At 47.2% G+C, this 14,425-nt stretch overlaps 1 protein-coding gene across 1 annotated transcript in view; it reads left to right on the forward strand.

Moving 5' to 3' along the window:
- FCSK (fucose kinase) overlaps nucleotides 1-14,425 on the forward strand; it is a 46,613-nt gene that overhangs the window by 17,000 nt on the left and 15,188 nt on the right. The window contains exons 12-18 of the mRNA XM_067470895.1: nucleotides 962-1,063; nucleotides 3,916-4,086; nucleotides 6,695-6,765; nucleotides 6,931-7,298; nucleotides 8,855-9,065; nucleotides 10,840-11,006; nucleotides 13,466-13,693. Of these exons, the coding sequence (XP_067326996.1) occupies nucleotides 962-1,063; nucleotides 3,916-4,086; nucleotides 6,695-6,765; nucleotides 6,931-7,298; nucleotides 8,855-9,065; nucleotides 10,840-11,006; nucleotides 13,466-13,693 (1,318 nt within the window). The remainder of the gene's footprint in view (nucleotides 1-961; nucleotides 1,064-3,915; nucleotides 4,087-6,694; nucleotides 6,766-6,930; nucleotides 7,299-8,854; nucleotides 9,066-10,839; nucleotides 11,007-13,465; nucleotides 13,694-14,425) is intronic.

A 14,425-nucleotide genomic window follows, 5' to 3' on the forward strand; every position in this document is an offset into this window, starting at 1 on the left:
CCACGGGAGCATTGCAGTGCACCCAAATCCCTGGGAGTCACTCTGGACCATGCTCTGACCTACAAGAAGCACTGCCTGAACATCAAGCAAAAAGTGGGCGTTAGAAATAATATCATACAAAAGCTGACTGGCACAACCTGGGGATCACAACTAGACACGGTGAAGACATCTGCCCTTGCGCTGTGCTACTCTGCTGCTGAGTACGCATGCCCAGTGTGGAACATATCTCACCACACTAAAACAGTGGATGTGGCTCTTAATGAGACATGCCGCATTATCACAGGGTGTCTGCGCCCCACACCACTGGAGAAATTACACTGCTTAGCACCACCTGACATCCGCCGGGAAGTGGCAGCCAAGAGTGAAAGGACCAAGGCAGAGACATCTCCAGCTCATCCCCTGTTTGGGTATCAGCCAGCATGTCAACGACTTAAATCTAGACATAGTTTTCTAAGATCTACAGAGACACTCGCTGGAACACTGCAGCAAGCAGGAGTCCAAAAGTGGCAGGCTCAAATCCAGAACCTCAACCAATGGCTGATACCCAATGAGAGACTCCCCCCTGGGCACACAGAAGAAGATGGGGCGACTTGGAAGGCGCTGAACAGACTGCGCTCTGGCACCACGAGATGCAGAGCCAACCTTCAGAAATGGGGCCACAAAGCGGAATCCACGACATGCGAGTGCGGAGAAGAGCAAACCACTGACCACCTGCTGCAATACAACCTGAGCCCTGCCACATGATGCACAAGGGAGGACCTTCTTGCAGCAACACCGGAAGCACTCCAAGGGGCCAGAGACTGGTCAAAGGACCTTTAATCAACTACCAAACTCACAAATTTTGTATTTTGTCTGTTTGTTTGCTTTGCTCTGTTAGAAATGTAATATAATTTTACTGGTTGTCCTGACACGACAAATAAAAAGCAGTCTTGTCCTCCTCTTCCTCCCTGTTTTGCTGCAGGAACCTGAGCTTCTGGAGGAGGGCTGCTCCGTCACCAACAGCCTCTTGGAGGGAGCGGTGGCCGTGGGACCCGGGACGGCCATCCAACACTGCTGCTTGAAGGTATGCACCTGTTGTCAGATTCTGCGTGCTCAGAAGATGAGGAAGGGAATGCTGAGAGAGATGTTTTGAAATCTCCTGGCAGTTCCCATTCCCAAGAGAACGGTGAAGGCGAGATCCGTTCCCATGGGAACCTGCCAGAAGTTCAGTCTGGGGGAAATGTGGGAGATGAATGTTTGTGAAGGTCAGAGAGACTGGAGTTGAGACAACAGGGTCTGCAATTAAGAACTCGCTTCTCCAAGCGACTCAGAGATAAGCAGGAGAGCAGGTGCAGAAGAAACGATCTCATGGGAGGGATTTTGGCTTTTTAAAAGTGGTTCATGCTGGTATACGCCTTGTGAGAACAATGTTGCATTCAGGTGAAGAACTCTCTGTGTCATTGGCCTTGCAATTCATTTAATCAAGTTTTCAAGCGGTTTCTGCATCCATAGTTTTGCATGACTTGAATTTATGTGCCTTGTCTTGGAATATCCCAAGGGAATTATTTTAGGGACTTACTTTGAATAGATTTTTGGACTTTTACAGACAAAATCTTTGGAACTTTGATTCCTTTTTTGCATTTGCTTGCTTTTCATATATCCAGCTTTTATTATAATTTGTTTTTAATTAACTTACGGCTTTTAATAAAGGTACGGCTGTGATTCTAAGACGCACCTTGTTTTTAGGCATGTTTATATTTATTTATTTATTTATTTACAGTACTTATATTCCACCCTTCGCACCCCGAAGGGGACGCAGTGCAGCTCACAGAAGACATATATGGCGGCCATTCAATGCCAACTAAACAATGACAAAACAGATACCAGATAGAGCTATATTTAGGATTTTTCTCATCGTTTGGCATTTTGGGAGACTGTACCAAAGAGCTTTCTTTAGTCGTAAACTTTCCTCCAAAATGCCATGTCTAAAATACCTCCCCGTTTAATGCGGCGGTTCCTATTCATCTACTCACATTGCTGTTTTCGATCCGCTAGGTGGGTGGGGTGCTGGGCTGAAGGTCAGGAGCTCACCCTGACCCGGCTTCAAATTGTCAACCTTTTTGTTGGCAGGATTTACTGCAGCTGGTGATAAAACAGTGCCTCTTAGAATTGGAGAAATGCACTACCAGATAAAGAAAGTTAAAATTCACTGACGGTAGCCTCTGGAGTGGCAGGAAATGAGCTTGTTTCCCAACCTGCATCCCACCAGGTTTGCATCATAAGCCTCAAAGCATCTCTACTCCAACCCTAAATGTTTGAAGATCCCTCGGATGAAAGGTTGTGGAGCTCGAGGGGATTCTCCGAGGCCTTTGCAGCCCTCTGTCGCAGCTCAGGATAGATTCACCTTGCTTAGAACAACACCACACTCCAAGGTTGTAGGTTTTGTAGTTTATTGAAGAAAAAGCAAAATCATAAACATAGAAATAAGGTTGCAAAAGATCAATGGCCAAAACAGAGTCTTAAATGCAAAGACAGAGTTTCCAAGGTCCAGAGGCAAATAACATGAAGTATAATCCACAAGCATGGGTCAAACAAGAATCCATGGCAGCATGGCAAAGTCCCCAGAAGCCAAGATCAAAACCAAAGTCCCAAAGAGCCAAAGCTTTCCCCAAAGCCGAGGCAATTCCAGAGAAGTTAACAGGGTGTAAGCGAAGTTGCACTGACAAAAGGTTGACTTTAATCAGATCGTTAAATATGTTTTCCTAGCATGAAAGCATTACGTTGACCTCGAACTTCCTGTTTATTGGCAAGGTGAGCACTTTAGTGTACCCTTAACTGCAAAGGGTCCTCCCTAATCAAATCCCCATCACCTTCAAGGCCGAATAACTCATTATCCTGGGACTGGCCCACCTGGGAATCGACAGGCACTGAGCTCACAGATGGAGTGGACGACTCCTACACCTGCAGCTGTGAAGTTTCACCCAAATCAGGACCATCTTCTAAAACAACATTCCTTTCTCTGGGAAACGGAAATGCTGTCTCGTCTTCAGTATTGTTGGGGTTCAGCCTGAGTTGGAACCTGATTCTCTGTTTGTACCTCCTGATGCTAATGAAAATATATTTACTGATGCTAATGAAAATGTACTTCCTGATGCTAATGAAAATGTACTTCTTGATGTCAATGATCCTGAAATTAGTGAGGAAGAAACTTCTGTAGATTTGGAAAATGAAAGTACCAGTGTTCATGAGAATGTTTCAGAGGGAAGCCATGACCTTTCCCTCCCTTCTGCACCTGGGAACCTTAATGAGAATAGAAGGGGCCAGATCTGGCAAGACAGGAGTCAATCACTCAGATTGCGAAGGTCTTCCAGATTAAAAGAAAAACAAACAAGGGCTTCAAAGCAGGGAGCCGTATCACGAAACCAATTCCTCGGCTTTAAGTGCCTTCCGCCAGGCTGACTTTCTCAGTTCAGGCATCGTTTTAGATTGATGAAGACCTTGGCAGTTCTCCCGGTTCCTCTGGCCATCGTCTGGAGAGATTTCTAGGACACCAAATACGGTTAGTGGATTGCTAACAGGTTCCAGCATTTTACAGTGTGGCTTTGGGTTTTTGATCTTGTTCATGGACATTCATGTTTGCTGATTTTGCTGTGGCTTTTGACTTTGCATTTTCCCTTTATTTTGTAACCATTTTTCATCAATAAAAAAGGATTGTTTTTTCCCAGTCAAGTGTGGTGGGTGGTCATCTTAGGGCCTCGTTCCCTGCTCTGGGTCGCAACAAGTATCAACACTGTCTGCATCAACAGCAGGGACATGTTCAGAAATCTGTAACCCATCCTCCTCCTCGTCCTGAGGAAACTCAGGCTCAGAAAGCTCAGACTGAGCCACACCACCACCACTCCTCTCTCCTTCAGCCTCTCTCTCTCTCTCCTTCAGGGCCCCTTGCAGATCCGCTCCGGCTGCCTCCTGACTGGGCTGGACGAGGGCTCCTTGGAGGCCCTGCGGGACCACCGCCTGGAGGACGTGGTCATCCAAGGTCACGCCGTCCGGCTGAAGGACCTCTCCTGCAAGGTCTTCACCCTGAGCGGCCGCCACGACCAGTGGGAGGTGCGTCTAATTGGTCCCATTGTTGAGCTAAAGGTCGGCATCGCGAGACCCCCGGAAGGGCTGGGAATTCAAAACAATGCAAAGAACTTCGGAATTATGACAGGCAGGCATGGGCCAACTTTGGCCCTCCAGGTGTTTTGGACTCCCACAATTCTGTTAGGATTCCGAAGTTTGCCCATGCCTGAATTATAAGCATCTTTATTATTGTGTTGTCGAATTCAGGCTTTTGCATCATCATCATCATCATCATCATCATCATCATCATCATCATGTTTATTTAGACCTCAAAGCATCTTTATTATTGCGTTGTTGAATTCAGGCTTTTGCATCTGTATTATTATTATTATTATTATTATTATTATTATTATTATTATGTTTATTTAGACCCCATCCAGCCGAACCACTTCTTAGTTCCAGGCATGCAAAGCACAATCAAAACCCACCCAACAGATGGCCCTCCAGTCTCTGAATAATAATAATAATAATAATAATAATAATAGAATCTTAGAATTTGAAGGGACCTCCAAAGGCCATCCAGCCCAACCCTTTCTTTCTGCCATGGAAGTAAACACAATCAAAGCTCACCCAACAGATGGTTGTCCAGTCTCTGAATAATAATAATAATAATAATAATAATAATAATAATAGTAATAATAATAATAATAGAATCCTAGAGTTCAAAGGGACTTCCAAAGGCCATCCAGCCCAACCCTTCCTTTCTGCCATAGAAGTAAACGCAATCAAAGCCCACCCAACAGATGGCCCTCCAGCCTCTGAATAATAATAATAATAATAATAATAATAATAATAGAATCCTAGTGTTCGAAGGGACCCCCAAAGGCCATCCAGCACAACCCTTCATTTCTGCAATGGAAGTAAACACAACCAAAGCCCACACAACAGATGGCCCTCCAGCCTCTGAATAATAATAATAATAATAATAATAATAGAATCCTAGAGTTCGAAGGGACCCCCAAAGGCCATCCAGCCCAACCCTTCCTTTCTGCTATGGAAGTAAACACAACCAAAGCCCACCCAACAGATGGCCCTCCAGCCTCTGAATAATAATAATAATAATAATAATAATAATAATAATAATAGAATCCTAGAGTTCGAAGGGACCCCCAAAGGCCATCCAGCCCAACCCTTCCTTTCTGCCATAGAAGTAAACGCAATCAAAGCCCACCCAACAGATGGCCCTCCAGCCTCTGAATAATAATAATAATAATAATAATAATAATAATAATAGAATCCTAGAGTTCGAAGGGACCCCCAAAGGCCATCCAGCCCAACCCTTCCTTTCTGCTATGGAAGTAAACACAACCAAAGCCCACCCAACAGATGGCCCTCCAGCCTCTGAATAATAATAATAATAATAATAATAATAATAGAATCCTAGAGTTCGAAGGGACCCCCAAAGGCCATCCAGCCCAACCCTTCCTTTCTGCCATAGAAGTAAACGCAATCAAAGCCCACCCAACAGATGGCCCTCCAGCCTCTGAATAATAATAATAATAATAATAATAATAATAATAATAGAATCCTAGAGTTCGAAGGGACCCCCAAAGGCCATCCAGCCCAACCCTTCCTTTCTGCCATAGAAGTAAACGCAATCAAAGCCCACCCAACAGATGGCCCTCCAGCCTCTGAATAATAATAATAATAATAATAATAATAATAATAATAATAATAATAGAATCCTAGAGTTGGAAGAGACTGCATGGACCATCCAGCCTAACCTCTTCTTTCAGTGAGACAGTGAAGTACAAAACCCTCCTGACAGATGGCCACCCAGCCTCTGCTTGATGATGATGATGATGATGATGATGATGATGATGATGATGAGAGAATTCCAGATTTGGAAGGGACCCCCAAAGGCCATCCAGCCGAACCGCTTCTTAGTTCCAGGCATGAAAAGCACAATCAAAGCCCACCCAAAAGAGTGGCCTCCAGCCTCTGAATAATAATAATAGTAGTAGTAATAATAATAATAATAATAGAATCCTAGAGTTCGAAGGGACCCCCAAAGACCATCCAGCCCAACCCTTCCTTTCTGCTATGGAAGTAAACACAACCAAAGCCCTCCCAACAGATGTCCATCCAGCCTCTGCTTAATAACAATAATGATAGAAACCTAGAGTTGGAAGGGACCTCAAAGGCCATCTAGTGTGACCCTTTCTTTCTGCCAGGCAGCGAAGCACAAAGCACTCCTGACAGATGACCCTTGCGGTCCCTTCGAAATCTAGGATTCTCTGAATAACAACAACAACAACAACAGACTCCTAAGGGACCCCAAAGGCCACCCAGCCCAATCCTTATGCAGGGAAATACAATCAAAGCCCTCCCTACAGATGGACATCCAGTTTCTGCTTAATAATAATAATAATAATAATGGAATCCCAGAGGTGGAAGGGACCCCCAAAGGACATCCAGCCCAACTCCTTATTTCTGCCAGGCAGGGAAACACCATCAAAGCCCTCCTGACAGAAGGCCATCCGGGCTCTGCTTGAAAGCCTCCAGAGAGAGGGGCTCCACCAACCGAGAGGTACATTCCCTGATTGTATTTTTGGATGCAAGGTGTGCTGAGATCCCCATGTTCCCTCCCTAGAGCCCGGCGGAGGAAGGCGGCACCTACCTGAACGCCCCATGGGCCGACTTGTTCCTCAGAACCGGAATCAGGTATGTGCTGAGAGGTTATATTGATGATTATATGCTGATGATAACGTAGTATGTGCACATTTCAGAAGAAGGCCTACAAGCCACTCTAAACACCTGGGTGATGCTTTGAGTGATGCTTTCCTTGTTGGCGGTGACTTCCTCAACATGGCTGCCTTCCTTCCGCAGGAGAGAAGACCTCTGGAGTGGCGAAGTCGTGCCCGGTCGGCGCTGCCTGCTGAACGCCCGGCTCTTCCCGGTGTTGCATGCCTCGGAGTCCCTCTCACTGGGGGACCTGCTGTGGCTGCTGGGGGGCCCGGGGCCCGGCCAGAGGCTGCAGCGCTGGAGGGGGGCCTGGCGCCTCTCCTGGGAGGAGCTGCGCACCAGCCTGGACCAGCAGGCCGAGCTGACCGCGCGGACCGGCCTCTTCTTCCGCCAGGGGCAGCACAAGGTCCGCAGGGCCCTGCAGGAAGGTGGAGGGGTCAGCCTCCGGCCACTCCTGCGCTCGGCCGCCCTGGAGGGACACCATGAAGCCATGCTGGACGCCCTGGACGACGGTGAGGACCCCTCCACTGCCATTAACTCTGCTGTATTGACTCGGGTCTCGTGCGCCATCCAATCTCATGCCCACCTGGAACCCCCAAAAGTATTGGCTACTGAAGGTCACACACAAAACGTGGACTCTTTGGAATATGGCCGTGACTCCTGACTCAAGAGTAGTGTAGAGTCATGCTGCAGACCCCAATGACATGAATGCATCTACAATTTACAACAGTGCTTTACTCTGCTTTCAGCTGTCGGGGGGGGGGGGGAGAGGGTGAGGGGGGGCGCTCTGTGATGGCGGCAGAGGGAAGCGAGGCCAGAGGAACCTTTCGCTCCAGGGCTGAGCCTGCCTGCCTCCTTCCCTTCTCTCTTCCCTTCCTTCTTCCCATCCCTTTCCCCCTTCCCCTTCTCCCTTCCCTTCCCTTGCTACTTCCCTTCCCCTTCTCTTTTACCTCTTCCCTTCCTTCCTTCTGCCTTCCTGTTTTCCTTCCTTCATTTCTTCCTTCTTATCTTCCTGCTTTCCTTCCTTCTTTCTTTCTTTCCTTCAATTCTCCCTTCCTTCCTTCCTTCCTTCCTTCCTTCCTTCCTTCTTACCTTCCTGTTTCCCTTCCTTCCTTCTTTCCTTCCCACCTTCTTTCCTCCCTCCCTCCCTTCCTCCCTCCCTTCCTGCCTCCCTTCTTTACTTCCTGCCTGCTTTCCTTTCTGCCTGCTTTCCTTCCTGCCTGCTCCCCTTCCTTCCTTCCTTCCTTCCTTCCTTCCTTCCTTCCTTCCTTCCTTCTTCCTGTTTTCCTTCCTTCCTCCCTTCCTTCCTGCCTCCCTTCTTTCCTTCCTGCCTGCTCTTCCTTCCTTTCTTCTTTCCTGCCTTCTTGTCTTCCTTGCTTCCTTCCTGTTTCCCTTCCTCCCACCCTCCCTCCCTCCCTTCATTCCTTCCATCCATCCTTCCTGCCTGCCTTTCCTGCCTTCCTTCTTTCCTTCCTTCCCTCTCCTCATTACTGTCACCAGACACAAATGATGGGGATGGTGGTGTTTTGTTTTGTTTTTTGTCGTGTCAGGAGCGACTTGAGAAACTGCAAGTCGCTTCTGGTGTGAGAGAATTGGCCATCTGCAAGGACGTTGCCCAGGGGACATTGCCCGGATGATTTGATGTTTTTACCATCCTTGTGCGAGGCTTCTCTCATGTCCCCGCATGAGGAGCTGGAGCTGGTAAAGGGAGCTCCTCCGCCTCTCCCCAGATTCGAACCTGCGACCTGTCAGTCTTCAGTCCTGCCGGCACAGGGGGGGTTGAACCCACTGGGCCACCGGGGGCTCCTGGGGTGGTGGTGAAGCCCTCCTTCAGGACTGACCCTTCCCCTTTTGCCCCCCCCCCCCCCGGCTTCTCTCATGTCCCCACATGAGGAGCTGGAGCTGGTAGAGGGAGCTCATCCGCCGCTCCCTGGATTCGAACCTGTGACTTGTCGGTCTTCAGTCCTGGCGGCACAGGAGTTGAACCCACTGGGCTACCGGGGGCTCCTGGGGATGGTGGTGAAGCCCTCCTTCAGGACTGACCCTTCCCTTTTGCCCCCCCCTGCAGTGGCCTCTTGTGCTGAAGACCCCCGCGTGTGTGCGCGTGCCCTGTCCTGCGTGGCTGACCTCCTGTCCTGCCTGGCCAAGGGTGAGGGGGGCCTGCGCAGCGGTCCGGCCGCCAACCCCGCCTGGGCCCCCGCCTTCCGGCTCCTCGAACAGGGACGCCTCTCGGAGGGAGTCCGGGCCCTGGCCGCAGAGAGGAAGAACTGGCTCCACAGGTACTTTGGGGGGGGGGGGGGTGCGAGGTGAGAGGGCACAAAGGGACCCCACCCCCAAGACTTTGAAACCCATGTGCTAGGCGTGCATTGTGCATGGCAAGAGGCATTGTGTCGCCTTTGTTTGGAGGAATGCCATTCCTTGAGCTCACTTGGGGCAAATGAGGAGGGGGCTCCCCCACTGACCCCTAGAGAGGCAGCTGCTTTGAGTCTCCGTGGGGAGAGAGCAAGCGGGGTGTAAATAACAACAACAGCATAAACAGCAACAACAACAATAATAAGTGTCACCTTGTGGAGAGAAAAAGTGTGGCATCAATGGACATAATAATAATAATAATAATAATAATAATAATAATAATAATAGTTGATATTATGTTATGGTTTTTCACATATATGTGTGGCAGTGACTATGTTGGAAATTGTTTTGAGACCCCCAAGGGGTGAGAAAAGCAATATATAAATACAATAAATCTATACACATAATAAAAGTGAAAATCTGTATGTGGCACAGGTACCTGTTCACACTGACAGCCTCCAGCCTCCACAAATAGGCTATTGTTTCCAGTGCTGAGAAGACAGCAAGTCACTCTCTCGAAGGACACTGCAGGTTATAGCAAGCACATCCCAGTGTTCCTTTCTCTCTTCATTTGCATGACCCCATCCACTGCTTCTCCCTTATCCCATTCCAACCCTTTCTTTTGGCACACAGCAGATTTGTAGGAGTTGTAGGGACTGGGATGCATAGTTCACCTGCAATCTAAGAGCACTCTGAACTGCACCAATGACGGACCTGGAACTCATTTGTCACACAGACCCACCATGGGCAATTGTCCATACTTGCAGAGTTTAGGGGTGATTACCCTGAGAGTTGTAGTTCACCCTTATATAGAGAACAGTGAACTCAGCCAATGATGGATCGGGACCAAACTTGGCACACAGAACCAACATGGCCAATGTGCATTCTGGCTGAGCTTGGGGGTGATTGCCCTGGGAATCTGGGAGTTGTAGTTCACCCTTACCTAGATATCACTGAACTCAGCTGCTGTCAGATCTGGACCAAACTTGGCACACAGATCCAACATGGCTAACTTTAAGTAATGGCAGGATTTGGGAATGACTGACCCACAATTCTGGAAATTGTAGTTCACCCACAGCCTTATGCATTTTCTAATGGGAGCATTAATTAAAACACAAAAAGAAAGACTGTTTGTTTTTCTAATAAATAGCATTACACATTACCAAACTGATATTACCAAACTTCACAAAACAAACAATGCCTTCTCAAATAACCTGGGCAGCGCCGGGTCCCCAAGCTAGTAATAAATAAATATGGCTATGTTCTAGCAGCATTTTCTCCTGATGTTTCACCTTCAGCTGTCGCTGGCAACTTCAAAGAGGATCCTCTGAAGATGCCATTAGCCATAGATGCAGGTGAAACATCAGGAGAAAATGCTGCTCGAACACAGCCATACAGCCTGGAAAATACACAAGAACACTCCAGTGATTCCAATTGTGAATGCCCCCGACAACAACAACAATAATGATGATGGTTGGCCCAAGAGCCTGGCCTTTCATACCCTCTGATAGCCACCTTCTCCCCAGTGACCACACCAATCCCTGGATTTGTGGAGAGTCTCACTCAATGGGTGGTGCAGCTGATGAGGTGATTGGTGCTGTGTTGCCTTTGGGGGGTGGTTTGAACCCCTAACCCACCCCTACCTTGGCTGTGGGCTTCCTCAAACCCTTTGCCCCCCTCCCCTTTTTTTGCCCCTCCCAGGCCGGTGCTGCTGGTCCGTGCTGCCCGGCACTACGAGGGCGCGTCGCAGATCCTGATCCGCCAGGCCGTGATGTCCTCCTGCCGGTTTGTGCGCCTCTTCCCGGTGGCGCTTCCCCCCTTGGGCTGCTGGGTGACGGCGGAGTGCCCTGCGCGCATCGACCTCTCCGGTGAGGGGCTGCGGCCTTCCAGGGGGGTATTTGCTGCCCAATGTCGTGCGCTAAAAGCAGCCATTACTGTTGCTTTTGGACAATGGCATTCATAACCTTTTGGGAAAACCAGGAACCTTTTGTTGCAACCCAGAGCAGGAAACGAGACCACGAGATAACAATCCACCACACTTGACTGTGGGAAAAAACAATCCCTTTTTATTGATGAAAAATGGTTACAAAATAGAAGAAAATGCAAAGTCAAAAAGCCACAGTAAAATTCAGCAGATAAAAATATCCATGAATTAGGTCAAAATTCCAAAAGCCACAATGTAAAAACCTGGAACCTGTTAGCAATCCACTAACCATACTTGGAGCACTAGAAGCCTCTTGGGATGTAGGCCACAGGAAATGGGAAATCTGCCAAGGTATTGCCTCAGTCTAAACGATGCCTGATCTAACAAGACAACCCGGCAAGAGGCACTTAAAACTGAAGAAACTGTTTCGTGACACGCCTCCAGGCTTTGAAGCCTGTGTTTCCTTTTCCCTTAATCTGCTTGACCTTCGCAGACTCTGCGATTCACTCCTGTTTTTCCAAATCTGTCCTTTTCTATCCTCATTAAGGAAGCCAGGTGCTAACTCCTCTGGAGAGCGATCACCGCTTGGCTCTACAACAGTCTCATCAGAATGTGTAGTTTCACTTTCCAAGCCACTGACCTCAGAATCAACATTTTCATTACCCTCAGGGAAAAATACATTTTCAGTAGCATCAGGAAATACAATCAGAGAATCAGGTGCAGGTTCAGCAATCAGAGAATCAGGTTCAGGTTCACACACAGGCTGAACCCCAACACCTTTTGAAAAGCCATGACCTGGATAGAGATGGTCACCTTTGGTAAAGTATGATCATCCTGAGTCTGAGCTCTGAGCAGACCAGATCTGATCATGTGGTCTGTAGCCCCTCCCACAACCTCCAGAAACCTAGAGTAAAGGGAAAGCTGCATACCAAAACATACAGATACAATACAGTAAGCAAACAGAATCAGATACAAAACAAATCACTAATAGTCTTGTGCATTTGTATTGAATCGCTATCTGTTTTGGTTTGTTTCATTCATATGACCCTGTTTTCGTTTTTGAGCGCTGCCTCCAAAAACGGGGGCCTTTCCGAATGAGCTGTTTTGTTCTTTCATCCAAATAAATAAAGGTTTTTGGACCACCGAGTTTAAAGGCAGGGCTTAAGATCCCACTGTCAGGAGTCAATTTCTGATGGCATGAAGACATCACAAATTCCCTTGGTGACCTCCTGACTGAATCATTTGAAGCCAGCAGAGGGCACTGGAAGCCTTGTATGGGAACTTGTGAAGCAACAAGTTCTAATAAGGAAACGGAGAAGAGGGGGAGTTGGGCAGGAAGGGTGTCTAAAAGGAAGTGGTGGTGGGAAAAAGTCCGTAGTGTCTTCCTTTGCTGCAGAGATACAAGCAATATATCCATTTCAAAGCAAAACCAGCTTGTGAGTAGTTATTTAATATTGCTATATAGATGCTGCAGTCTTACACCCACTGATTCTGAGAGGTTTCCCTCTGAATATGCAGAGGAGACCTATAGCCTGGTGATGTCACTGTTTTCTTGGGCTCTGATTGGTCCAAACACCCTCCTCCTCCTCTGACGCATGTGGAAGGACTCCCTGGGTCATGTGAGGAAAGCCGCGTGAGCCCAAAAGCCAAACAAAGAAACGGAAACCGTGCAATTTTCTATTTCGTTTTGCCTTTTATTTCATCCAAAAATGGGTCTTTCGTTTCAATGGACGGGACGAAATGAATACTCGAATGAAACAAGTACTGCACACAAACTTTATTTATTTATATAAGGCATTTATTTATTTATTTAAGGCATCCAAAGGGAGCTCAGAGCGACTTACAAGTAGTATGTAAATACAATATATTATATTATTACCATAGCACAATATTAGTATTATATATTGCTATATTGTACTATACCATTATACTGTAATATTGGAGTAGCAACCTTCTTCAATGTAATACGATATAATAATAATTTATTATAATTATATAATTTATATTAATGTAATATCTTATTATTATTATTGTATTACATTATAATAATTAGGGGAGTCTTGAAGAAGGTTGCTATTCCAATAATAATAAGATATTATAATTCTATAGTTTATATCACATGTAATATCTTATTATTATTATTATTATTATTATTATTATTATTATTATATTGTATTACATTATAATAATTAGGGGAGGCTTGAAGAAGGTTGCTATTTCAATAATAGTAAGATATTATAATTATATAGTTTATATTACATGTATATATTACATCATAATCACTAGGGAAGTCCTGAAGAAGGTTGCACCAGCAAGAGCATCAGGCGGATCATGGCAGAGGGGTCTTGGGGAGGGCAAGGCCGATGGTGATGCTTGTTGACCTTCTTCCTTGTTTCTTTGCAGGCGGCTGGAGTGACACCCCACCAATCTCGTACGAGCATGGGGGGGCTGTGGTGTGCGCGGCGGTGCTGGTGGACGGGAAGAGGCCCATCGGGGCCCAGGCGCGGCGCTGCACAGAAGCGGAGCTGCGCATGAGGAGCGCCAGTGGGAGCCTGGAGGGGGAGCTGGTGCTTGACCTGGTCTGCCGGGAGCTGGAGGACCTGCGCGACTACTGCCAGCCCCAGGCCCCCGGTAGGTTGTGCGGGCCTGAGAAGAAGGAAGGAAGGAAGGAAGGAAGGAAGGATGACTGCAGGAGGCCCTTTGCAGTGGGGAGCTTCTTGGAGGAGGCGTAATGATAGATTAATGATAGATTGAGGAACGATAGATACCTTTTTGAAAGTTAAATAGAAAAAGATTTATTTATAAGAACAGACAACTAACTACTTCTGAGAGGCACAAAACGCTTGGCTTGTTACAAAAGTACTACAGCTTGATGGTTGCTTGAAATAAGTTCCTTCACTTAGTTAGTCAGAGCTAATCAAACAGATCTAGCTGCTCGTAACAAAATTCCCTCACTCTACTTCAGAGAAATAGTAATGAGTTTCTGACTAACCTATCCTAGGCAGTCCCCTGAGTTATCAGCTAACTCCTCTCAGAGTTCTTCCTGCTAACTAACTCAGCCTAGAGAGCTACTCCCTTGTGCTATTCTCCCACAAGAAATCTGGCTGCCGTCTGACGTTTTCCTGTCAGCTAATCGGCCCTGCCTGACACAGACTCTCTCTCCCTGAAAACTCAGTTTCGGAAACACTTCTTCTCCCACCAGCTCCCAGTTCTCATCTCCACAGAAGCTGAAATTTTTTCCCTCCTAAGTCTTGGCTCCTCCCCTCTGCTCTAGCCAATCCCAGGAGACCTCAAACTCCTCCCATCTTCTAGCTATCCTCACTCAAGATGGCTGCTTCCCTAGCTTACACTCCCAAAATGGAG

Source organism: Anolis sagrei, chromosome 8 (assembly GCF_037176765.1).
Source record: "Anolis sagrei isolate rAnoSag1 chromosome 8, rAnoSag1.mat, whole genome shotgun sequence".
NCBI lineage: Eukaryota > Metazoa > Chordata > Lepidosauria > Squamata > Dactyloidae > Anolis > Anolis sagrei.